Below are 24,636 nucleotides of genomic sequence, written 5' to 3'. Positions count from 1 at the left end.
AAGGACAACCAGGCTGGGCAAGGCGGAAGGCAGCCAGAAAAAGAGGGAGACCAATACACAAGAGGATTAACTCCCTAAAGAACCCACAGACTTGAGTTTCCAATAACTAAGTGGGGCTACTTAAAGGCAGGACCCTCTGGGTGTGGTTGTACATTGAGGGTGATTTGGTAGCACGCAACAACAGACTAAAGTCAGCTCCTTCTTGTGGTTCTTCACACTTTCTAGAGTCCGGTGGTTTACAATTGGATTGAAAATACCCTTCCAACGTCATCGTCCTGTCCTCAGTCATCTACATGCAGAAGGTGGGTCTCCCCAGGTTGGGGAATGGCCATGCCAAAGTCTTCTCACTAACCAGCGGGCACTGGCAGGAATTCTGCTCCCCGGTGTAACTGGGCACAAATTCTTTCTGCAGCTTTTCACTTCCCAAGGTGTCCCAGGGCAGGCAGGAAGCATCGCTTCCCTTTCTGACATGGCTTCCCAACAGCATCACGTCACCAAGCCTCATTTGCATCTATGGTGCCATCGTGAAGCCAAACCAAAGCGAGGGTTCAGAAGCATTGCTCTCACTCTGAACTGGCTTCAGAGGTGATCATACAGCCGGATCTCGTAGGTTTATACTGTGTTGTTGCCAGCGTTAAATCAAAGCCTTGGTCTATCTCTAAGCTTGGAAAAGCGGCAGAACCAGCACCTCCCCAGGAGGGTAAATCTGTTAGAAAAGAAGAGGGAAGGGCTGCAGAGGAGGCCTCGCTGATGGCAAGTTCCCTTCCAGTCTGAAACAGACAACTGGGAATATATGGGCCAAGCTGCTGGACTGAGAATCTCTCCTTCGCGTGAAAAAGGTTAATGCAATGATAGCTAAAGGTTAGTCTTATCTTGGCCTGTCGTCCTCCATGGAAGGAGGAGACCAAGGAGAGGGGAGAGGGAACGGAGAGCCCTCGAGAGGGGGAGTGAGCTATTTCTCCAGGAGATAAATGAAGGGAGCAGCTGGTTTCTTGCCATAAATCAAAGGCCGCCTCTCCTCCAAGCCCTGGGAAGCGGGGGCTTCAGAACCTGGAGATGAAATTGGCGCAAGGGCTGACTTGACCCGCCTCCCACTCTGGGAAAGAGGAGTCGCTTTTACGGGACATTAATTGATGAAGTCCTCCGAGAGGAGGGCAAGGGAGGGGGACCCACGAAAGGGAATTGCGCCGGAAGCCGTCCCTCGGGCTATAGGGCTACATCCACCCTGATACGTGAGCCCCGTCGGCTGTTCAACCGTTGGGAGAAAACGGCAAGAGGGTTGGAATCTCATCCTAAAAGTGTGCCGCCCTTCCCCGCCCCTCCATCACGGAGCGTCCATGGAACGCAGCCTCTCTCGGGCCTTTGAGACGACCGCTCCCAGCTATGCAAACACATCGCCCAGGGCTGGTGAGGGGTGATAGAAAAGGATGTCCACAAAGTCTGGTGGGTCCTAGGGTTGGAGAGAGGCAGTGCCATGCGGAAGGGGGAAGCAAAGCACAGCTCTCCAGATGTGGGTGGCCTGCAAAGCCCAGCCTTTCTTGCCATTGACTTGTCGGCACAGGTGTGACGGAAGGGGCGAATCGACCACTCAGGGAAGGCTGTGCTTTGCCCAGTCCTGCACTGAATCTTTCTTCCCAAAGCCTGCATCCTACCAAACTTTGGGGATTCGCTCGGACATCGCAGCAGCTCGGTGATGGAGCCCGAGCTTTTTATGCACAAGGCCCCGGGTTCAGCCTTGCTCCAACAGAGAAGAAAACGAAACAGGACTGGAAAGCCTGCAATGGCAAACGCAGCTGCCGGAGAATTTGGTCACCCACCAAAACGAAGCACGGGTGTGCGTCTCGGGGTAAAGGCTCTTCTGGACACGCCACGGCCACAGCATAAATCTTTTGGCTTCTGTCGATACCCTTTGGAAACATCCCTGCTCCCGTAAAGCGCGTGCGTGTAATTTCAGATGAAAAATTTCAAAGAAAAGGTCTGGAATAGGTGTGGGAAGGGCAGAAAACCCCGCAATGAGTAGCCCCAGGTGGTTGATGGACGTTGGCTTGTGTACGAAAGCAAAGAGGCCGTCTATCAGTCCACCTGTCCTTTGGGACAGGATCCTTCCATCAGCTCCCACAGGTATGATGGGTAGGATGCATTCAAAACCGTTTTTCACATCAGGCACATGGGCATAGTGCTACTGCCGTTAAGACGGGGGGGGGGGAATGTGAAAATGAAGGAAGAGGTAGCCAACTGTGCACGCTCTGATTCATTGAGGAATCATCCGAGTTGAACATGCAGGTGGGGCAGAGGGAAGCAGGGAAACTGTCAAGGAGCTGATGAGAGGAAACCCAGATCTTCCCCAATTCCTACTAGCAAACACACCTTTTGACAATGCTAGCCTTCAGGTAGCCACTGTAGGGTAGTCTCTAAATTGCCACCACCCAGAGCTCGTGGCCAGAGTGTGGATCAATCGCAGGCAACATTTCAAAGGAAAGCTGCAGGTGAGAGGAAATGGCGCCTGCTTTGAAGGCCTCCTTCTCCGCAAAGGGCAAAAGGCTGCGGTTGACGAATCCTACCAGAGTCGCCTGCCATGAAGTTTGTACTAGGCTGCTCTTCTGCAAGACGCTCGGAATACCTTCCGGCCAGTGCTGCGGAGATGGCCCTCTCGGTCTCTCCAAACTAACACTGGCTAGGAATTTTTTGGGGGGGAGGGATGGGGATGTTTGCAGAGGTACCAAACGGGGCTGCTACCTGGAATGTAGGCAGTGTTGCCTGATTTTGGAGGCCAGGCAGGACGAGGCCTGCTTAATATATGGATGGAAGACCACGGAAGCGAAACACCAGGGAACACTAGGTGGTTGCTGGGCAAGCCTTTGCTGCCATTCAGAGCTGACCATACTGGGTGAGGCTGGACTGATGATGGGTCTCACTACACCTCAGCTGGTGTACCAGGCAGGACTGGAACCGGAGAAGCTGCTGAGAGACACCTGGCCGGATATAACTAAAGCCACGAGGAGTGCAGACGTTTCCTGCCTCCTTACAAACCTTCTGTCGGGTGTGTCTTCTTGCATGCTTGTGGCTGTCCCCAAAACTGGCCACTGGAGGATTTGGTTGTGACATATTTATGGTGCGGACACAACGGATTCCCCTCTTGTCACTCCGTTTTACAGCCCAAGGTCTCATAAGGGTCACTGGTTCAGCCCATAAACGTTTTTGAGGTTGAGGAAATTAGTGAGTTCCTGAGGACACCAAGGGCCTGCCAATTAAAACCTAGTTAAGAAGCGTCCTGATCCGTTCAGTCTATAGGCATCATACGAAAAGCTGGATTAGATGCACGTGAAGGAGGAGTGAACGCTGGCAGAAGAATCATCTAGAATTTAAGAGGTGTGGAAATGGCAGTGCCCTTGAAACAGTTACTGATGAAGGAAGGAGCTGATGATGGATAGAAGGAAGGAAGGAATCAGAAAGAGAAAGGAAGGAAGGAGCTGATGATGGATAGATTGAAGGAAGGAAGGTTGGTTGTTGAGATTACAAAGAATTTACACTTAGCATCATCTCTGTAGGAGCCATACTTGAATTTATACTCAGAAGAGTTGCAAACAGTTGTTCAGGACCATTTACAACAAGGTGGGTGGAGTTTTCAGGCTGGGCGGGACCCTTCCTGACTCCATTCAACCAAGTCAACATTCTGGGCTGATTTTGGCCTTCTCTGATTCTGCTGCCGTTCCTTCATCGTTTGGTACCATACAGCCTGACAAAAGACTTCCATGGAATCCCAAAGCTTGCACGCTCGGGTTGCCTTTTGGCCGCGCCCTAAATCGACCAACTAACTGGCCAAGTCTGGGGTCTCTTTCCATTCACAAACTAGGGGGGATTTCATCAGGACGAACGCTGGAGTCTCACGGGCTTCAGGAAGCGTCAAACCATGGAAGAGAGAACAAGCCTTTCCCCAAACCTTCCCCCTTGTTATTCTGGTCGGTAGGGCTGACTTCGATGGATCCCAATTATGGAAAAAGGTGGCTATCGGAAGACTGCTCGGAGGGCACAGGAGGATAGTGGAATGCATTCCCTTGGAAGGGGTGGTGGCTGCCCCTTCTGGGGAGGCTGCGAAACAGAGGGTTAGATGGGCCACCTGGTTGAGAGGCTGTAGATCTCCATTCCCCACACGGGCAGGGGGTGGTGGACCAGGTGACACTCAAAGTGCCTCCCGACTCTACAGCTTGAGGGCTCCTCTTTGGAATGCCTTTTCTTTCATATTTCCCAAAGTTGGGTCCAGAGACGTTCTTGGGATAACACTCCCAGAAGCCTTCCCCAGCAGCTGGCCTGGCCAGGAACTCTGGACGCTGCAGTCCAAGAACATCTGGGGACCCCAGATGTTCAGGCACCCCTTCCCGAGGACACCTCCCCCCCTACCTGGGGCCCAGTTCGTCTTCGCTGCGCCAGACAAAGTCCCCGAACTTCTCGTAGTGGGCGTTGTAGTGGTGCTGGATGCGGAAGAGCATCGACACAGAGACCTCCATCAGGCTGTTGTAGGCGGTCTGCTGCTCCTTGCCGCTGGTGTAGCCGTTGTACAAGTTGTAGATCTTATCTGCTATCTCTGGAGAGGAAGTGGGAGGAGGAGGAGAAGGAGGAGGAGGAGAAGAAGATGGGAGAACGTGATCCTCCAGCGAGGCTGGGGTCAGGGAAGAGATGATCTGGCCCCCGGCAGGACAAGGAGCAACCCAGCCTTAGGACTGGAAGCAGGGGAGGGAAGGGGGATCCTCCCTTTGAGAACAGAGTCTTGAACTATCTTCAAACAAGGTGGGCAGCACACCAAGGACACAGCCCCCTGTGGCATTTTTGTCACCCCCCCAAAGGCCCGGGAGACCCCCCTCTCTCTGTGTGTGCATAACCACAATGGCCATTTCCCTTAGAAGCAGTGGGTAGGTTGCTTACATCTTTTTCACAGATCAAACAGATGAACAGTCCTCTTTGCGTGCTTGTGGCTTTGCATAGCCAAGGGAAAAGGCACTGATTTTGCGCACTGACATTGCCCACAAACTGTGTAAACCTTTTATAAAAAAGTGATTACTGCTCTATTTTGGCTCTTGGAGGCCGGGAATCTCATAAGGGTTAACCAAGTTTTTTGTGGGCTCTCTCAATGTGTCAACACGCTGAAAACAGACAATCCAGTGAGATTTACTCACATCTTGACTGAGTGGAAGAAAGATTGCCAGTCCGGTTCCGGAGGAAATCTGAGTGGCAGATATGGCTCAGATTTAACCTTCTGAGGTGTGGGGAAGCTATAGAAATTGAGATATAATTGAGCATTTGAGCGGCGTTTACCCTCTGCCTTGCTGTCATCCACCAACGGGCAGGCTGTTCTCAGGGTGACCGTGCTCAGTTCGGAGTGTCTTCCTCGGGTGTCCACAGCATAAAGGGTGAATCTGGAAGAGAAAAGATCTGTAAAGGACCATGAGGGGCGTCATGTTGAGAAGTCATCATGGTTAATGCAACAAGTCCCTTTAGAGCACTGGCTCCCAACCTTGGATAACCCAGATGTTCTTGGACTACGAACTCCAGGAAGATGGCAGTGAAGTCTTCCGGGAGTTGTAGCCCAAAGAACATCTGGAGACCCATGGTTGGGAACCACTGCTTTAGAAAAATGTTCGGCTCACAGGCGAAATCTGAAGGGTCAATCGAGGGGAGGGGAGTTGAGGCCCTCCAGGGGTCTGGGACCTACAACGTCTGTAACCCTCGACTACCAACTGCCTTTGATGGTAGCAGTCCAAAATATCTCGGCGGCCATAGGTCCTCCACCCCTGCTCAAAGACGTCAGTCCAAAACAAAGAGAAGCCCAGAGCAGCTCTGAGCAGCGAATTGGGTTCTTTCACCATGCGCCGTCTATAGCATGTTATCCTCGCCCTTTTGGGACATCTCGCTCACCTGGAGGCCCAGGTAAGGTGAAGCATGATGCCCTGCCTGAACCCTCCGGTTAAAATGGATGAGAATCAACCCAACAGGCATCCTTCTGGGTCTCTCTTCTTCTTCTTCTTCTTCCCATAGCGGCTTAGCAGGTTTGACCCACCATACGTGGCAGCCTCAGAGGCACAAGAGCAGGGGAAGCGCCTGCCTCACTGGACTGCACAGGGGCAAATCCGTTATTTGGGCACTGGCCACAGGAAATCTTCCCAGTGCCTCTCCACACCGACTGGGGAAGATACACATTGACATTAAATCCTGGAGCTAACCACCTTTTGTCGTCTTCTGACACCATACAATCACACTGCCTGAGACAAGGGCTTCATTCTGCTCAACAGCACAGAAGGCTCTGCAAGACAGAATCGCCCTTCGGGGTAACGGCAGCTTCAAAATGCCGGCCAACGGCAGTGTGGCCAGCACAGCAGAGGGCAGGACACAGAAACGGGAAGAGGAGACTCCAAGCGGTGCACGGAGAGGTCGGCAAAGGTTAGCACGGCCCTTTTAAGGTGTAGCCCGAGAGATGGTGAAATGCTCTTTGGAGATCGGAGGCAGGATGACAAGGTTAAAGGCGGGGATGGGAGCAGAGATCATGGAGGCTCCGATTTAACTGCAAGATATCCCTGTGGGACCCTAAAGAGAGAGGCAGGGTCCGGGGGCTGCAAGGATGGAAATGAAGACCCCGAGCAGAATCACCGAATGATCCAGTCGGCAGGCAGGGCCCCACGAGGGCCTCTCCGCTGCCCCCCTCGCCTCCGGAGGAAACCCACGACTGAACCCCTCGGACAGGACCTCTGTTTTGAAGCCTCCGAGGAAGAAGGGCCTCTCGTCTGCTGAAGGGATGTCTTCCAGTAAGCGGTGGGTGGAGAAGATGCTTGAGCCGGATTGGGGGGGGGGGGAAGAGGTGATGCTTGGGGTCCGCCTGCCATGCCAGGGGGACAAGCGGCACACTCTGGAGAAGAGGAGCCCATGGGCAGATCAGGGTGCCCGCATGGGAGGCAGGACAATGGGGTCCAGTGACCAAGGAGACCGCTGGCCAGGAAGAGGACACCTGAGGCTCACCAGCCGGGCCAAGGCCTGGACCAGTTTTGACTGGGGTATCTCCAGATGAAGTCTGCTATCAAGAGGCTTTCCCATTGTGGAGAGTGGCCAACTTCCAAGGCCCTCATTTCCCCCTTGATGGCTTGTTCGGCATGACCCTGTCAAAGATGCCACAGGGATTTGATGAGCTGCCACTGGGACGCAACCAGGCGTATCACCTTGGCAGATTCCTGCAGCATCTTTCCAAGCCGGGGCAGTGTGTGTGCGCGTGTCAATACTGAGCATGACCCTTTCGCTTTGACGGTCAGAATCATCGTCCTCGTAGAGCTGCAGGGCTGGAGGGGACCCTCTGGCTCATCCAGTCCAGCGGCACCAGGAGGGAATCGAACTCCCAACCGACCTAGGAACGGCTGAGCTTCTGGAGGAGTTCTCCTGGAGGAGGACTCGGCAGCCCTACAGCATCTGAGAAAGAGAAGTCTGAAGGCCACCCTTCCTATGGAGGATTTCACCCTTCCCCCCAAATAATAATAATAATAATATGGGATGAGATCTACAGCAGGCGACACAAACCCTTTCGGCTCCCACAAGTCTATGAGCCGATTCTGAACAGATGGCCGGCAGCCGAGGGTTGTGAAGCCCCGGCATGGATGGAGACAACGTTGTGTCTCTCTTCCCCCATAAATTATTCTCCGGCAGAGTCTGGGAAGCAGAGAACACCATTGTCTGGACAGGCTCACTGGCTCACGCCAGCTCTTTGCTTTTTTCTTTGGGAACGGCCTGGTCACCTGGTGCCTTATTGCACGTTGGGGTCAACGACCATGGCAAAGAAGAAGAGTCTTGATTTACCATGGTGTGGGTGAGGTGGAGGAAGCCTCCCCTTTCCGTGACAGCTCGTTCCCTCACAGCTGGAAGGGAGGAACAGAACAATCCGAGCAGGAGCAGCGGCGTCAGGCCTGCTTCCCGGGAGGCTGCACGGGAAGGGATCACAGCGTGCTCAGGTTTATTACGTAGGGAACACGATGGAAGGGACAAAGAAAAGGCCAGGAACCAAGGAACATCCCTCCAGACCAAAACTGAAAGCTACCAAGAGCTACCACGCCAATAAATCTCTGCTTTTGTCCGAAGCACGCTCTGCCAATGGACAAAGGCGCAGGGTGAGCACGGGGGGGGCGCAAGGCGGAAGACGCTCGGGCCACCGGTGGCCGCCCTGGGTCCACGCTCAAGGACCACTCCGATCTGTTCTCCTTCAGAGTCTCACCCGTCCATAGCGAGGGCGGACAGTGACCCCCTCAGTCTTTTGACCACTTCCGCCGGTCGCTGCTCCCCGCAAAGGATTTTAAAAAAAATGGGGCAAGAAGGCAGCCAGGGAGGGGCTCCAAACCTGATGGTGGCTTTTGAACACCAACCCAAGAAAAAGAGACCTGGTCTCCTCTGAAGCCTCTGTTTGCCAGCCAGGTTGTAAATACAGGGAGGCATGGGGTGGTGGTGGTGGTGAAATCCTGCCCTACAGAATAGCAGGGTTTTCTCTGTGCGACTTGCGCAAAAGGGATGCAGATCCCAGTGGGAGAGCCTCCAACCCTCCAGAACTTCAAGGCAGCCACAGGCCAACGCGTTGGAACTCCCTCAGATCCTGGTGCAAAAAAAAATGCCCACTCAGGCGGCTGCAATTTTTAAGTATATATTTACACAAAGATAACCCAATCTATCCGCTAAAGCCACAAGAATTCATTTCCTCTATTTGATGGCAACGCTGCGCTATGGCATAATTAAGGAACACTACAACAGCCTGTAATAATACCCCCTCACTTTGCATACCAGGGGGGGGAAGAAGCAGATAATTTTTTCTGGACGGGGGGAGGAGATTTGGGGATTTATTTTTCCCGAGGACCTGTTGGCTTGACAATCTAAAGAAGTTTATAAAGAGATCCAAGTGTGTACAGCTCTCCTGTTATGGGGGCCTGTGGGGTGCATGGGATTATCCCTGAAGAGACCCCCCCAGGAAAAAATGTCACATCTGGAAAGGGGGGTGAGAGAGCAACACCACCAGAAAGAGACAGAGAGACAGAGGAAGAGATTAACGTTCAGCCGGGGTCAAAGCTGTTGCCTGTAAAGAGATTGGGGGATATTCATGAATGCCTTCCTTATGGCTTTGTGATGTTTTTTATAAGGTCCAGGATGAGATAACCAATGTCTACAGAGAAAAACAGCCAGATGTGCAGGCAATAGCCCTGGCATGTCTATGAGCTTTACATGCCTTCATCGTTGGTGAACTCAGGACAGGTGTTAATTGGCAAGCAAATGCCATTACCATGTGATGATGATACTGATGATTACAGTGTCCTCAAAACCACCCTTTGGCAGATTTTGGCAAAGGGGGAACGGCTACCTGCTTCTGAGATCTATTCCACCATGTGCCTCTCGGGTGAAGAGCCAGCCTGGGTGGCCCTGGGCCAGCTGCATCCCAGAAGGAGGGAGGGGAAGAACCTCTATCCTGGAAAAACTTGGAAAGGGTCCCCAGAAGTTAACATCGACTTGATAGCATCTGGTTATTATTATTAAGGGACGTGGTGGCGCTGTGAGTTAAACCACAGAAGCCTCTGTCCTGCAAGGTCAGAAGACCAGCCGTCGTAAGATCGAATCCACGTGACGGAGGGAGCTCCCGTCGCTTGTCCCAGCTCCCGCCAACCTAGCCATTCGAAAGCATGTAAAATGCAAGTAGATAAATAGGGACCACTTCGGTGGGAAGGTAAAGGCGTTCCGTGTCTAGTTGTGCTGGCCACGTGACCATGGAAATTGTCTTTGGACAAATGCTGGCTCTACGGCTTGGAGACGGGGATGAGCACCGCACCTTAGAGTCAGACACGACTGGATTAAATGTCAAGGGGAACCTTTACCTTTACCTATTATTAGTAATGGCCCAAGTCAAATTTTGCCGGGTGCTAGCCTGTGGGCTTGACATCTCTGTGGCCATGAGCTTCCTCTCTTCTTGGAGTGACATCAGCGTTAAGTCAAAGCACCCGGTTCAGGGCAGGCCATTACAGTTTTAGCCCTCCGGCCAAAGGTGCCCTCCAAGAAAGATTCCACACACTGCATCCATTAGTGAAAGGTTACCGCTGATCTCCTTTTCACGATTCCAGCGCCGGCAGCGCCTGAAGATGCATTTGGAAGCTCTTTAAAAAGTGCGAGACCTCTTAAGCGAGGGGGTCTCTAGAGGAAGGACATCCATCTGACAGCTGGAGGTGGGGGGGTAGGAAAGAAGGTTGCTCATAAAGAGCAGAAGAGAAAGAAAATCAATAACTCCTCTCTCTTTCTCACACTCTCTCTCTCTCTCTCTCTCTCTCTCTCTCTCTCTCTCTCTCTTGAACTAGCCGAGGAGATGAAGCCGGAGGGGAGTGCCCACAGCTGAGCTGAAATGGAAGTGTTTCTTTGGAACCCTCGCAGATGAGCCCTCCATGTACTTGGATCATCATCATCATCATCATCATCTGAGAACTGCAAAGCTGGAAGGGACCCTCAGGATCATCAAGTCCAGGCCGTCTCAAGGAGGCCCCGTGGGGGGAATCGAACTCCCAACGTCTGGCTCCGCAGCTCCAAAAACCCGGATCAGGGAGCTCTCCGGCTGTTCCAGGGCTTTGTGGCAATAACCCTTGACTAGCTCAGAACCTCCATGCGCGCAGTTCGGCCAGGAAGCCTATTCCGAGTGAGGGCACGGGCTTTCGGACCTGGCTTTGTTGTGACTCCATCACACCGTTGACACTTATAAGCTGGGTGACGATCCGAAATAATTACGCGGGTTCTGCAACCGGTCACCCGCTGAGGTTGCCTTGAAGAAAACAACAACATTCCTTTCCGGTCTCTCTCATTCTCAATGCAACACCCCCCCAAAAAATCCCCACCCCATCATGAGAAAAAGGCAACAGTGTTTGGCGACAATAGGTCTCATCTTATATATGAAGACTGGCATGGGAGCTTCTCAACAGACACAATAAAAATAACTATATATTTCATTTGCTCACTAATTGCCTCTAGCATCTGCAAGGAAGCAACTTGCAGACCAACATCTACAGTTTAAAGGGGCAAAAAAAGGGGGTTAATTGTTGTGAGGAACAACAAACAGGGGCTGTAGACATGCTAGAAGAGAAGCAAAAGTCATGGGAAAAATTAGGAAGACTTCCCCAAACCTCACGCTGCACAGGGACCGAAATGGAGATGACAGGCTAGTTCGTATGTTTTTTTTTAATTTAAAAAGCAACTTAATACTTTAATAGTCAGAAAGAGATCTTGGCCAATGAAGCAAACTGGAATTGCCTTTAAGCTGCCGGGAAATGTCTTCCAGGAGTGCAGTGTGCGAGGGTCCTACTGCCCAAACCAGAAAACGAGAAGAGAAAGTCATCGCGATTTCGATCGTGTGCGCTCTGCACGTGACAATTAACGTGGATGGGAGCTTTTGTGTAACTCTTTTCTTTCGCAAAATGTTTTAAAGGAGAGTTCTGATGTTTTCCTATTCCCCTCTCAATTTAGCGAACGGTAAGTGGTGGCGTACATAGTGGATAGAGTGACGGACCGGGAGACCTGAGTTCAAATCCCTGCTCAGCCACGGAAATTCCCTGGGGGAGCGGAAGCGCTAAATATCTCACTTGCCTTGACATATTCCATCTCTCTACAGACATTCAGGGCAGCTGTCCCAGGTGAGTGGTGGGCAGATCCACCCTCAACCTCCCCTCCTGCTTACAGGTAGGAGAGAGAGAGAGAGGCCAAGCTTAGCCAAGACCCCACAGGTGAGTGGCAGAGCTCCTATTTCACATGCAGAGGATGCCAAGCATCGGATGGCTAGGATCTCCAGGTTCAGAAGGGCTTGAGTGGCATGCAATAAAGCGAATCGATAAACTCCACGCACAGCGCTGGACAGCCAGCAGTAGCATGCACAGCAGATAACATGCACATAATGCATCATCCAGCAGGTAAGGAGGCTTCCTGGATCCTGTTACTGAAGAAGACCAGCTAGACGCAGCCCACCCACTGCCCGGTTGTGTTTTACCTGCTTCTTACTCCACAGCTTAAAAAGTAAAAGGATACAACTGTTGTGCTTCAGACTGGGGGGGGGGGAGAGAAATGTATTTCTGCTCACCCCAAATACACAAGGTGTATTTTCAGAAGCCCAACACAGACCTCACGTGTGGTGATTCCCCTCACATCCTTTTTGCGATCTCGGTTCAATTTCAGAGTCTCCACCCCTTCCCCTCAGCGTCACGCTTTTCTCAGCTTCTAGCCTTTGTGCATGAAAGGGGCTGTTTGTGTGTATTCCTCGAGGGCAATTAATTGTGCAATGTGTTTTCTCCTGAGGCGAGGGAGGCAAGCAAGGGGAGCCTCGGTGGGACAGAAACATGGCCTTGGACCAACGGCCATCTCGTTCATTCCTTCCCTCCCCTGTTTGTTTATTTCAGCCTCTGTTGTACCATCCCCTAAAAACTCAGGGCAGGTCATGACATCTTTATTGTGTAAACATGGGAGCTAAAACCACAAGGATTTAGTTAGTGGAATCATAAAATCAAGTGAGATGTCATGGCTCATTGAATGCAGAGAGAGAGAGAGAGAGAGAATAGTCCCTCCACCTAAATTTTTCCACCTTGTTGGGAACATAATTTCTTGAGATTGTTGTCCCATGTTTTCTGTACCATGTTCAGGATGACATAAATGTCAAGGCCTCTTTGCCCTCTTATGCCTTCTTAGAGTCCCTGTGAGGTAGATTTGATGAAGACAGGGTCATGAAACTTTGGCCCTCCAGATCTACTGGGTTTTGGCTCAACCAGCATGGTCTATGTGGCAGTTGTCATTTACAACATCTGGGGGGGCCAGAGGTTTCCTGCAACAGGCTTAACATCCCACCCCAAGGTCAACCTGCCAAGAGATGTAAGAATTTTGGTTCAGTTTCATTTTTCAAAATACACATTGATCAAAACGGGGGCCACAGGAAGGAGGGAAAGATGAAACTTAATTTTTATCGGTTGATTTTCTTGGCTAACACCATGTATACCCTGCCTCATGGTAGGTCAGGAGAAACTCTTCAAAGGCTGGCTGATCCCACCAGCAAAAAAAATTTCATCACGAGCTATAACACTGGGATCCGGTTTTCCAGGATAATAATTATTATTTTCTTTCTGATCAGCATGCCACAGCAGCTGTTATATAGTCTTCCAGAATCTTTTTTGAGAATGGGCACAGTTTTGGGGAGGTGGGGTAAGGAGAATGAAAAAAGTGTATTGTCTATCAGAACTGCGATTAGCTCCCTGGAAATTCTGTACATGAACATAGAAGACATGGGGGCCTCCTTGGTTGTTTTTTGTTGTTGTTGTTGTCTTCCACCTCAACAACCGGGCACAGAAATCCACTCCAGCCCCATTGAGCTCTTGCACAATTGAACCAGGGACTGGCGCTGAGTTCTGGAATTGGGTAGAGACATCCTGGTCATCTGTGCCAGCTCTGACTGAGGCCCCCTGGGCAACCGGCGAGCCCAAGGACGTCTTTGTGTCTCTTGACGCAATCAGATTCCAAACAGTTGCTCAACAACAAGAACCATACGTTCTGTGGAGGGCTAACCTCTCTTCCCCTCAGACCCACAAGAGGGGAAGGCTTCCCGCTCCTTTTCCTTCAGAGATACCAGACAGAGAGGAACAAAGAAACAAATAAGCAGAAAAACCCCACAGGGAGATCTGATGCCAGCAACGCTGGCTGGGATGGAGGACAGCGCCGCAAAATGTGAGGCCGTAGCTGATTGCAAAACCGACGAGGAAGCAACGTGGTTGGGGAACAAGAAAGAATGTGAGGTCTCGGAATCGTCCGGAGGAGGAACCTCGAAACCACCCCCGGCTGTGCATTGAACCAACCCCTCTGGCTGAACGCACGAGGACATCTCTCTGATTTAGATGCTGGTGGGGTGTCGGTCAAGCTGTCTGCACAGTGAAAAGCACTCTGTCCCTGATGGGAGGGAAGAGATGCTGCAATGGAGTGGCAGAAGGAAGAAGTACTCCGGATCTGAACGGAGAGACTTCTGGATTAGGTCTTGGGAGGCGGAAGCTTTGGCTTCACGGTCTCAACTAATCATGATGGACACTTTGTGGGAGTCGGTGTGGCTCTAGGCTCCCTCTCCCTAAGCAAGAGTCCAAAAAATTCTTGTTTGGGACACCACCCCTCGGTGGTAGTAAGTGTAACTGTTGCTTCTGTGTGCCATTAAGTTGCTTCGAATTTGTGGCAATCCTAAAAGGGTTGTCAAGATAAGGTAAGAGTGGTTTATGAGGGCCCGGGCCTGCAGATCCCAGCGAGATTTCAAGACGGAGCAGGGATTTGAACCCCTGTCTCCTGAGTCCAATGTTCTATCTGTTCCACCCCGCTGGCGCTTAGGTCAACCTAAAAGGCACACAGCACTGTCTGTGTGAGCTTTTAAGGAATTCTGACATACTTCTGGGTCAGGCATGTATGAGTTGCAGGAGGGGGAGAGAGACTGGATGTCAAAATCATGTTATTTGTACACTGCTTTTAGGATTTAATAGTAAAGATGAGTCTGCAGACTCTCACAATGGGCTCATCAAGTGTCAGATTTCACCCTGAATGGCCCCTAGCTCTGGTAAGAACAAGAACGGTCATAAAGAGCTATGCAATTTGTACCTCCGTTTTGAATACGGGCTCAACGCCCTTGAAATCCCAAACTGTCTCTACTGGTAGGCTCAACGTTTCTTTTTCAGGAAAAGAAGTAAAGAACTCTACAGAATTCTTATACTGTTCAGGCTGGAGATGATTTCGGAGGCTGCCACAAGTAAAGGAAGTCTGTAGAAGCCAGCATGGGTAGCTTTAACTTTGATTGGAAAGCAGCAGGAAGACCATCTATCTATCTATCTATCTATCTATCTATCTATCTATCTATCTATCTATCTATCTATCTATCTATCTATCTATCTATCTATCTATCTATCTATCTATCTATCTATCTATCTATCTATCTATCTATCTATCTATCTATCCATCCATCCATCCATCCATCCATCCATCCATCCATCCATCCATCCATCCATCCATCCATCCATCCATCCACCCACCCACCCACCCATCCATCCATCCATCCATCCATCCATCCATCCATCCATCCATCCATCCATCCTGTCTGTCTGTCTGTCTGTCTGTCTGTCTGTCTGTCATGATGGAACACTCCATGGGACATTTCTCACAAGGCAGCCTTCAACGTATGGTGGGGCTGAAATGCCCCTATTTGTGTTTCTCTGCCCCACCCACCAACTATGCCATCCAGGTTTGATGGCAGATGCTAATCCAACAACATCTGTAAGTCTAGATACATCCTACCTCTGATGACAACCTTGTTTCCACTCTCTTGTCTGTCTCTGCCGATCGCAACAGAGAAAGGAAACCCACTTTCTGGTCTCCATGCTCATCCACTGAATGTGCCGAGTGTTCTCAAGAGACTGAGCCCCTCTCCTTCTGGAAGGGTTGTTCTAGAGCGGTGGTTCCCAACCTTGCACAAATGTTCTCAGAAGACTTCACCAGTAGCTGTACTGGCCAGGATTTCTGGGAGTTGTAGTCCTAGAACATCTGGGATCTGACCCAATGGTTGGGAGCCACTGCTCTAGAGGCATCAACTGGGAATGGCCTGTATGAAGGTGTTGGGAGGAACTGCAATCAGGGCAAGATGAAAAGCAACTGCCAGTAAGTTTGGGAGTTCAATTCCCCTCTGTGCCTTCTTGGAAGGGGCTGGACCCCATAGGGTCCCTTCCAGCTGTGCAATTCTAAGTCAACGATGAAAATATTGTAAATGCAAAAGGAAACTAGGTTTCAATCTGTGTTTTCCTCAAAGTCCAGCAAGTGCTTTAGACACTACATGGTGGTATATAAGCAGGATGCGTCACAATTCTACCCAAGATCCACAGAATTTAAAGGATTTGCAGTGGATTTTGGGAACACGGCAGTGGGACAGAGAGTGTTTCAGTGGCTTGTCAGACTTCCCCGCCAACACACAGGGAAGGGAAATAACAACTCCTCTGCTGTGTGTCTTATTGTGCATCTGACACATTCTTATGGGTTGCAAATTTCTTTTTATGGCACGATTAAGAACCAGACCGAATGGGCCTTGGCGTTCAAACCCTGATCAACAGAACTGGCTTCCAATTTCTTGGTTTCGTTTCTGAATTCTCTCCCACCCTCACCCATTTGGTTGACTGGTCTATGACCCTAATAAACGCTGTGTATTTATATACAGATGTACCAGATTGGGAAACAGATTCTTTGGGATGAAGTTTCATTGCCCTTTTGGCTTTCTTACGGAAAGAAAGAACAAAATAAGGAAGGAAGGAAGGAAGGAAGGAAGGAAGGAAGGAAGGAAGGAAGGAAGGAAGGAAGGAAGGAAGGAAGGAAGGAAGGAAGGAAGGAAGGAAGGAAGGAAGGAAGGAAGGAAGGATATAATAGGAAAATATATTTGGATGACACCTATCCTTCATTATTTTGTCCTGGATTCATTCTCCTTCCCTGCTTCTCAACACTTGCCCGATGTCACCTCCCGAGAGTTAATTGAGCTGGAAGCATAAGGCCTTTTTTTTGGTCTCCAAAACCTTGAGAAGCAAGCATCCCTCGCACAGCTGGGACGGGTCCACGGGCTGCTATCACAGCCTGATAAAACGGCAGCAGCTGGGCTCCGAGGGAGGTGGGTGGAGGCGCGCGGAGAGGGGGCGTCCAAAGACGTAATGCTTTGCGTAAATGAGAGATTAGAAAGAAAAGAGGTCTTGAAAAAGGAAAAGCGAGAATTTTTTTTTTTAAAGGGGGGAAAGAAAGCATCGGCCGTCTTTTGGAGATAAGGGTCTGAGTTGGGACTCCTTGTGCCTTTTGGCTAATGATGGGTGTTTGCTTTCCGAGTTGTTGTGAAGAAGACGAAGAAGACACACAATACATGTTGCAGGTGTCTGCAAGGAGGTGCTTAATGAGGTCTATTGATTCTCTAGCCAAGCGAGCTCACGCTGTGACCTTGGGCCCTGGGAGAGCTTTTTCTGGCCCCGTCTCGCAGCTTTGAAACACAGGCACTTCTGCGCCTGGGGAAACAGAGCTGTTAATCCAGAGTTAACAATTTCAAAGAAAGAGCCCGCTCAAAAAACAAGAACACAAACAGCGACAGACATCCTTTGCGCTGCTGCTGGCTTTGTTTCCTGAACGGCAAGGACGCCAATGTTTTTGGGGCGGGTAGGTGGAAAAGTCACGAACTCGGGTAGATTTTACATTGCCGCTGCCGGCAATACAACAATCAATGGTTTTTGGGGGGTTGTTGTTGTTTTGCATCCTTGACAATCATTTTGACCCAGCGTTTTTGTTCTGCTGAGGAGAAGATAGGATGGAGAAGTGGGTGTACAAAGGTGTCTCTTTCAAGGAGCTACAAGGGACAAAGCTATAGCATCAAGGTGGGGCATGCTACATCCTGAAACAATGACCCATCCTTGAAGTAGGAAGTTGGAAGGGGCCTCAAGGGCTATCCTGCTGAAGGCAAGAATCCAAATCAAAGCAGATTTGACAGAAGGTCATCCAGTTTTTTCTTGAAGGCTTCCAAAGCTGGAGCGCTCACCACCTTCCGAGGTCATGGGTCCCATTGTCGTACTGCTCTAACAGTTAGGAGGTCTCTCCTGATATTCAGCCAAAATCCGGCTTCCTGTAGCTTGAGCCCATTATTTCGTGCCCTGCACTGAGGGATAATTGAGAACAGATCCTGCCCCTCCTCTGTACAGTTCTTCAAATATTTGAAAAGTGCTAACCTAGTTCCCCTCTGTCTTCTTTTCTCAAGGCTAAACATGCCCAATTCTTTCAGACTTTCCTCATAAGGCTTGTTTTCCAGACCCCTGGTCCTCCTTGTCGCCCTCCTCTGCACTTGTTCCAATTTGTCAGCATCCTTCTTGAAGTGGGGTGTCCAGAACTGGACACAATACTCAAGGGGAGGCCTAACCAGTGCTGAATAGAGGGGGACTAGCACATCGCAGGATTTAGAGACTATACTTCTGTTAATGCAGCTTAAAATAGCATTGGCCTTTTTTGTAGCCACCTCACACTGTTGGCTCATATTCAGCTTGTGGTTTACAACAATTCCAAGATTCTTCTCGCTCGTAGTTTTGCTGAGCCCCATCTTGTAACTGCGTGTTTGATTTCTTTTTCTGTGTTTCAGCACTTTGCACTTCTCCCTGTTGAATTTCATGCTGTTCTTTTCAGCCCAGTGCTCCATCTTATCAAGGTCATTTTGAATGTTGTTCCTGTCTTCCAGGGTATTAGCTATTCCACCCAATTTCATGTCATCCTCAAATTCTATTTTCTTATAGCGTAATCCAGGTCATTATTAAAAATGTTGAGGAGCACTGGGCCCAGGATTAAGCCCTGGAGTACGTCACTTGTAATCTCCTCCCAGTTGGAAAAGGAGCCATTAATCATCACTCTCTGAGTCTTGAATCTGTAGCCCATGGTATATCCACCTAACGGTATAAGGCAGCTATACCTGTGCCTCTTGTCCATACAGGCTCAAGGACAATGTCCTCTTCTGAGTTTTGATTTGTAGGAGTCTCCCCAAACTTGGTACTTCACCATGCTTTGGACATTAAGTCCCATCCGGTTCAGCGAACATGGTTGAGTGGTCGTCATGAATACAACCCAAACATCTGGAAAGTGACAAACCTGGGAAATGATGGGTTACAGGGATCACCGCTGAGACCAAGAGTTTGCCATCAGACTCAGAAACCCATCACTGTTACAGACACATCATTCCGGAAGACCTTTGGGCCGGTCAAGTGTCCTTGCAAATGAAGCCTGTGATCAGTAACTCGGGGCTCAGAAAACGAAACGAGATAATTTGCCGGCTACTGGAAGCGCAAAATGCCCCTGCCGTGACAAGCAGATTTTATGCAGTACTTAAGGGATACTTTCTTGATTTCTTCTTATTGTGGGCTGTCTCTCGGGTATGATTTGGCCCAAAGAGTGAGAACAGAGAACACGACTACATGCCCCCGCCACCCTCTAAACTCTGACCGAGGTCGGGATGGAGATTGTATTATTATTTAGGGTTCCCTACAGCAGGAGAAATGCTTATTGGTAAGTAAGCATAAGTTGTTTGGTGACTACTTTAGAGTTCACCATTTCGTCCTAGGCCATGAACAGCAAAGAGGCTGTGAAGCATCAGCAAAGACCACGAGCAAGAAGTGCAACATGAGAGAAACACCGGGGGGAAGGGGTGGAAAGCAAAATCGCCACCAGCCCCTTCCATTGTCTTAGCTCTCTTGCCTTGAAGCACGTACTGTCTCCCCGTTTCTCGAAGTGATACAGGATTAGGGGAGATTTATTCCATTATATTAGCTTACGGCTATCACAAAAGAGCAAGAGAGATAAACCTAGGATTGATGCGCCTCCTCAGGTGGATAATTCATCAACCGCGGGCTGCCTAAATAAAAAAACAGACCGGGCAAACAAAGTGCCAGTGTTTACTCCCCTTATCTGGGATTGCTTCCAGGGAGGAAGGAGCAAGGAGCCCCGGATTCCTTTTTCTTCTTCGCTGGAGGGCTGCGCCAAAGGGGGTGGACTGCTTCTGCTTTTCCAGTGGTGCTCGGCTACAGCTCCCACTGGTCCTAATTGGTGCCGTCAACAGCGAAGGGAGATTGGAAATGCAGTCCAGGAAAACGCGGGAGGGCCCCCCAAAGCATGCCCTCTGATGGAAAACTGCCTGGCGTGTTGGGTCTTTCCTGCCAGAGCCCAAGACTCCCTGAACAGGCCAGTTGCGTTCCCGGCTTTGCTGCCGTCAGCTCAGCTCAACACACAACCAGGCCAGCCGCGCTCTGGGGTGCAGCTGCGGCTGGAACTCGGCCTGCCAGGAGCTCTGGAAGAAGAACGCAAATCATGCTATTTCATTCTTGACATCCTGGGGGGAAAGCTGGAATGTGTGAGGGGAGAGAGAGAGAGAGAGAGGGAGGAGAAGGGATTTCAAAGGCAGTACTTCATTCCGTCTCAAATTTAAGACTTGGAGATGCAGCTGTTGGAACAGATGCCCGCAGACAATGGATCGCCGCTGGTGTAGAAGGTGGTCACCCATCAAGTAAGATCACCGGCTACTCTTGCTGCCAAGCAGCCTAGCCAAGGTCTTCATGCCAGCGTGATGGGTGGGAAGAAACCAAAGCCTTAGATCTCAGCTGAGCTGCTGGAGAGCTCAGGGGTTTAGGTTGGTTGGGAGTTTGATTCCCCACGGGGCCTCCTTGATAGGGGCTGGACTGGATGATCTTTAAGGTCCCTGCCATTCTGAGATGATTATTATAACTGCTGGCCCGCCATTTTGTGCCATCCTTCGCAAATAAGCATAGCCGGTGCGGGGAGAGGTTCCTTTCTCCTGACACAGTTTTAAAGCATCAAGATTCAGTCCAGGGTTCCACAAGGACTGTGGTTCCCGACTTTGGGTCCCCAGATGTTCTTGGACTAAAATTCCCAGATGCCCTCACCGACAGCTGTGCTGGCCGGGATTTCTGGGCGTCGTAGTCCAAGAACATTTGGGGACCCAAGGTTGGGAACCACGGCGCTAGAGGTTGAGGAGAAGGTGGATTCCCTGAAACTAACCTCTCGCAATGCAAAGTTTTTCCTCCCTCAAGGCAAAGTCCGCCATGATGATAAGCCTCAGAGAGCAAACCTGGAAATCAAGTTTGCATTTACCTATTGCTGATCAATCATAAGACAAAGCAGGCTAGAGTAGGAGATACTACACAGTTGAGGAAGAGCATGCGTTATGACAAACAGAGGGGGTTGGCTACTTGAGGGAGCACTCCATCTATATACACAATAAGTGTCTTCATTTAGTTGGAGCTACAAGATGTACCCAATGAGGTGGGAGAAATGTACAGGCACACAGCCCCTCTTCAACACAAGCATGCAAATACTGCTGTGAAATGCTCACCCTACATCTGGTGACTGTGTTTCCAAAAACTTCATCCTAAAGGAGGAGAATAAGTACGCCAGGCAGCCAAACAAGCCTGAAAGGGCGTTTTCTTTATTGCTGTGCATTATCTACCTTCTCATCTGCCTACCTTTATGGGAGACACTTGCTTATGGTACCCTCTAGCGACTTAGCCATCTCATTTTCGCTCCACGCTCCCTGTCTTCCACCTGATGGCCACCTGTAACTCAGCTCTTGAGGGTGTGCAGAATAGGTTTGCAGATGTGGTGTGTTGGCACATGACCGTTGAGTGGTACAGCTGTCCCGACATCTCTCTACCACAAGCAGACAGAGAGGCCTAGCCAGCATTTCACCTGCACCTTCTGGGGAGTTAAAATCATCACCATCAACAACGCAGAACTGCAGAGGTGGAATAGGGCATTATGGATCATCGAGTCCAGACTCAAGGAAGCCCAGTAGGTTAGGTATGTGACAGTGGACCAGATGATGATGATGATGATGACAAACTCCCCCAATCAATGAGTGACCTCTTTTGTCCGCTCTCTTTTTTTCTATAGATGTACGCATGGGTGCCCGTCTGCTCCGAGGTTTCCTGACTCCCTGCCATCCAACATCTCCTGCTTTCTCGGTGGCCCATCGAGGAATTCAGGACCACACGCCACGCCTGCACAGCCTTCCGAGATCCTGCCTCCAGCAGGGAACGATGCGTCACGGCCGTCACTCCCCCCCCCTTCTAGAAACACCCCTTCGATGTGCTTGCACAGTCAGCTCTGGAAGGCAGGGCACCGGGAAGTCTGTAGCCGGAGGGTGGAGAACCAGACTTTTCCAAAGCAGAAGTCGGGAAGCGGCTCCCTTCCTCGAGAGGACTTCCATGCTATTTCCAGTAACATTCAGGCTGGTGCCTGGCAGAGAACGAGGAAGGTCAGTCAGGAATGGAACTAAAGCCATGCGCTGGGGATCTAATCGGATCTATAGCTGATGTAACCATGCAGCAAGAGACAAAGACAGTGGCGCTCTTCTCCTTTTGAACCACCAGAAGCAGGGGACTTGGCTGCAGCTGAGAAAAGGGGTGTGTGTGTGTGTTGTCTTTCGCCTCTCTCCTCGTTTTGTTGATCATTCCCATTTCTCTCTGAGTCCTCAGAGCAGTGGCCGAATCCTAAGACCCAGCAAGCCAGCCCAAGGCAGTGCCTGAAACCAGATACTTTCAGAGTAAGGAGGCTTTGAGAAGCCAGGGATGCCAAGGCAAGGACAACACCAGCCACTATGAATGCAGAACATGAGGGCTAGATCGTTTGTCTGCCCGGCCCGGTGCGGTCTATTCCGAGGGGTTACCTGGCAGAGAGGTCTCCTCAAACCTCCCACCAGGGTCCTTTAGCTTGACATGAGCGGGATTCAACCTGGCGCCTTTCGCCAAACACACTGTCTATCCAGAACCCTTAAGGGCTTCAGGAGAGGAAGCATCTGGCATGGAGTTAGCTAGCATCTCCAAGAGCAATGCCTCAGTGAGGGTTTCATGAAGGTCTTCAGGAAGGCCTATCGGGTCCTGCCGATGGCTCTCCAGGGTCCCCAGCAGGTGTTTTTTTTCCCCCCTAGCCCAATCAGGACATGTAGGGGATTGAACCCTGGGAGTCGTGTGTCTGGAAGAGATGCTTGGGCCTTCCCTAAGGAGACTCTCGGGCAGAAGGACCACTTCGTTCCTTATATAGATCAGTGGTTCTGAACCTTGGCTCTCTGGATGTTCTTGGACTACAACTCCCAGGAATCCTGGCCCAGCAGAGCTACTAGTGAAGGCTTCTGGGAGTTTTAGTCCAAGAACATCTAGGCACCCAAGGCTAGGAGCCACTGATGCAGATACTATGGCATGGCGTCTCAATAAACCACACACCCACAGAGTCCAAGAATATCTGGGGACTGAAGGTTGGAAACCACTGGCTTACACCACGAGACTCCATCGCTGGGTTGGTTCAGATGGCCCTCTGGACGTTCATCTGAACAATACAAACCATGGTCTAGAGCAATGGATTCCCACCTTGGGTCCCCACATGTTCTTGGACTACCACTCCTAGAAACCCTAGCCAGCGCAGCTAGTGGAGGGGAAGGCTTTTGGGAGTTGTAGTCCAAGGACATCTGGGGACCCAAGATTGGGAACCACTGACATGGACAACCAAACCAACAGATCCAACTGATGGCCACTCAAGAAGGTTGATGGCTGGGTTGCAGCCCGGCTTTTTGGCTCTTTAGTACAATATTGGTTGGGGTCCAACATCACAAATCCAGCTTGCTCCATCATCCGTATTTGATACTTGGCCTGCCTTCCGCCACGCAGAAGAAGAGCTTTGTGTACCTATGCCTGCCGTAACTGCACATCCCGTTACTAGAAATGAAATATGTTTACAGGCACTAAGAATGGGCCCCTAACGTGGGTGCCACGAGAAGGTGAGAAGCTACAGCACGAAGGAGGAGGTGTTTTCCTCGAACCGAAATACGAGAGAAGGCGGGGAGGGAGAAGACCTTGTTTGTTTCATTGGAAAGGTAGGAGTCTACGTAAAAAGCAGAGAAGGTGGCCAGCCCTGTTTGTTTGCTTGTTCTGAGAAACCGCAGGCTCACTTTTGATCTAAGGGAGGAAATGGGTTGGGGTTGGGCCAGGAGCAGCAGGGACAGAGGGGAGACGAATGGCTTGAGGTGACTCAACCTGGGGATGAGGCAGGATGTTAGATCATATTTATGGAATCCATGAAGAAAGATGGGGAGGTTGTGAAGTCTTCCTGCCTCCTTAGATCGTCTTGGGCAATGATCTCGTTCAGGGAAGGCGATGAACGGCCCCACTCAGCATGCCCAATGTTTGCCTGGCCGATGGAAAACAAACACAGCTTCCCTGAGGGGTTGATGAGGGTTGGAACGGCTCCTCAGAAAGGCAGGTTTTCCATGAAGGCGACTGGGTCAAAAACACGAAGGAGCGAATAAGCCATAGAGGAGTTGTTTATGGCGGGTGGGAGGAAAGGAACAAGAGGGGCCTCACAAAAACACACTTCTGAATCTGGTTTCGGGAGGTCGGCAGAGGTTCAGAAGGCAACGCGGATCTCAGGAGGTGATGAGAATTTGGTGGGACACGTGTTTCCTTCTCAAGTGAGTCTGGTACAAGATGGGAGCCGTGTATGGGTGTGTAAATGTTACAGGGCATAGATCACAAAAAGGAACAACACCAACAAAATAACTCAAACCTTAAGGGGAGGGGCGATGGAAAAACGAGATAGCCAAGTATCTCTCCCTTCTTATGTAACCTATGTTGTTGACATGTAGATTGATATTCTTAAGCTCTACTTCCTTCCTACATCTTCTCCAAGAGGTTGCATTTTCTTTGTCCTAGAAAAGCCAGTAAAATGTCTCCTTTTGTGCCAGTGCTGTCCCTCTGGGGTAGATAATTCCAAGGGCGTTGGATGAACAGATATATGGGTGTGTCTGAAAGCAAGGGGATGAAAGATACTTCCCTCCCCCCCGGGGACATTTGAGAGAAGTGGGGCGAGGGGAGGGTGAAGTGCACGTGGACCAAAATGGTCCCACCTATAGCCTACGACTAAGCTAGCATAGAGAATTCTTTGCTGATTGTGTCTGATTGTCACCACCAAACTCTGACCCCCAAACATGACCATCAAATCAACCAGCTACGTCTGTGATCAATCAGTTCTAATGCCACATTA

The 24,636-nt window shown here is 50.4% G+C and overlaps 1 protein-coding gene across 4 annotated transcripts in view; it reads right to left on the bottom strand.

The window, feature by feature from the left end:
* ASTN2 (astrotactin 2) overlaps positions 1 to 24,636 on the bottom strand; it is a 473,842-nt gene that overhangs the window by 7,908 nt on the left and 441,298 nt on the right. For all 4 annotated transcript variants that reach the window (XR_013539660.1, XM_072984877.2, XM_072984875.2 and 1 more), the window contains exons 21-22: positions 5,311 to 5,411; positions 4,399 to 4,582 (exon numbers count right to left, since the gene is read on the bottom strand). Coding sequence is in view for 3 of the 4 variants with exons in the window: in XM_072984877.2 (XP_072840978.2) it covers positions 4,399 to 4,582; positions 5,311 to 5,411 (285 nt within the window). In the remaining variant the exon portion in view is untranslated. The remainder of the gene's footprint in view (positions 1 to 4,398; positions 4,583 to 5,310; positions 5,412 to 24,636) is intronic.

Source organism: Pogona vitticeps, chromosome ZW-PAR (assembly GCF_051106095.1).
Source record: "Pogona vitticeps strain Pit_001003342236 chromosome ZW-PAR, PviZW2.1, whole genome shotgun sequence".
Lineage (NCBI taxonomy): Eukaryota > Metazoa > Chordata > Lepidosauria > Squamata > Agamidae > Pogona > Pogona vitticeps.
Note: the sequence above shows the minus strand (reverse complement) of the source record. Positions and strands in the feature narration are given on the sequence as shown.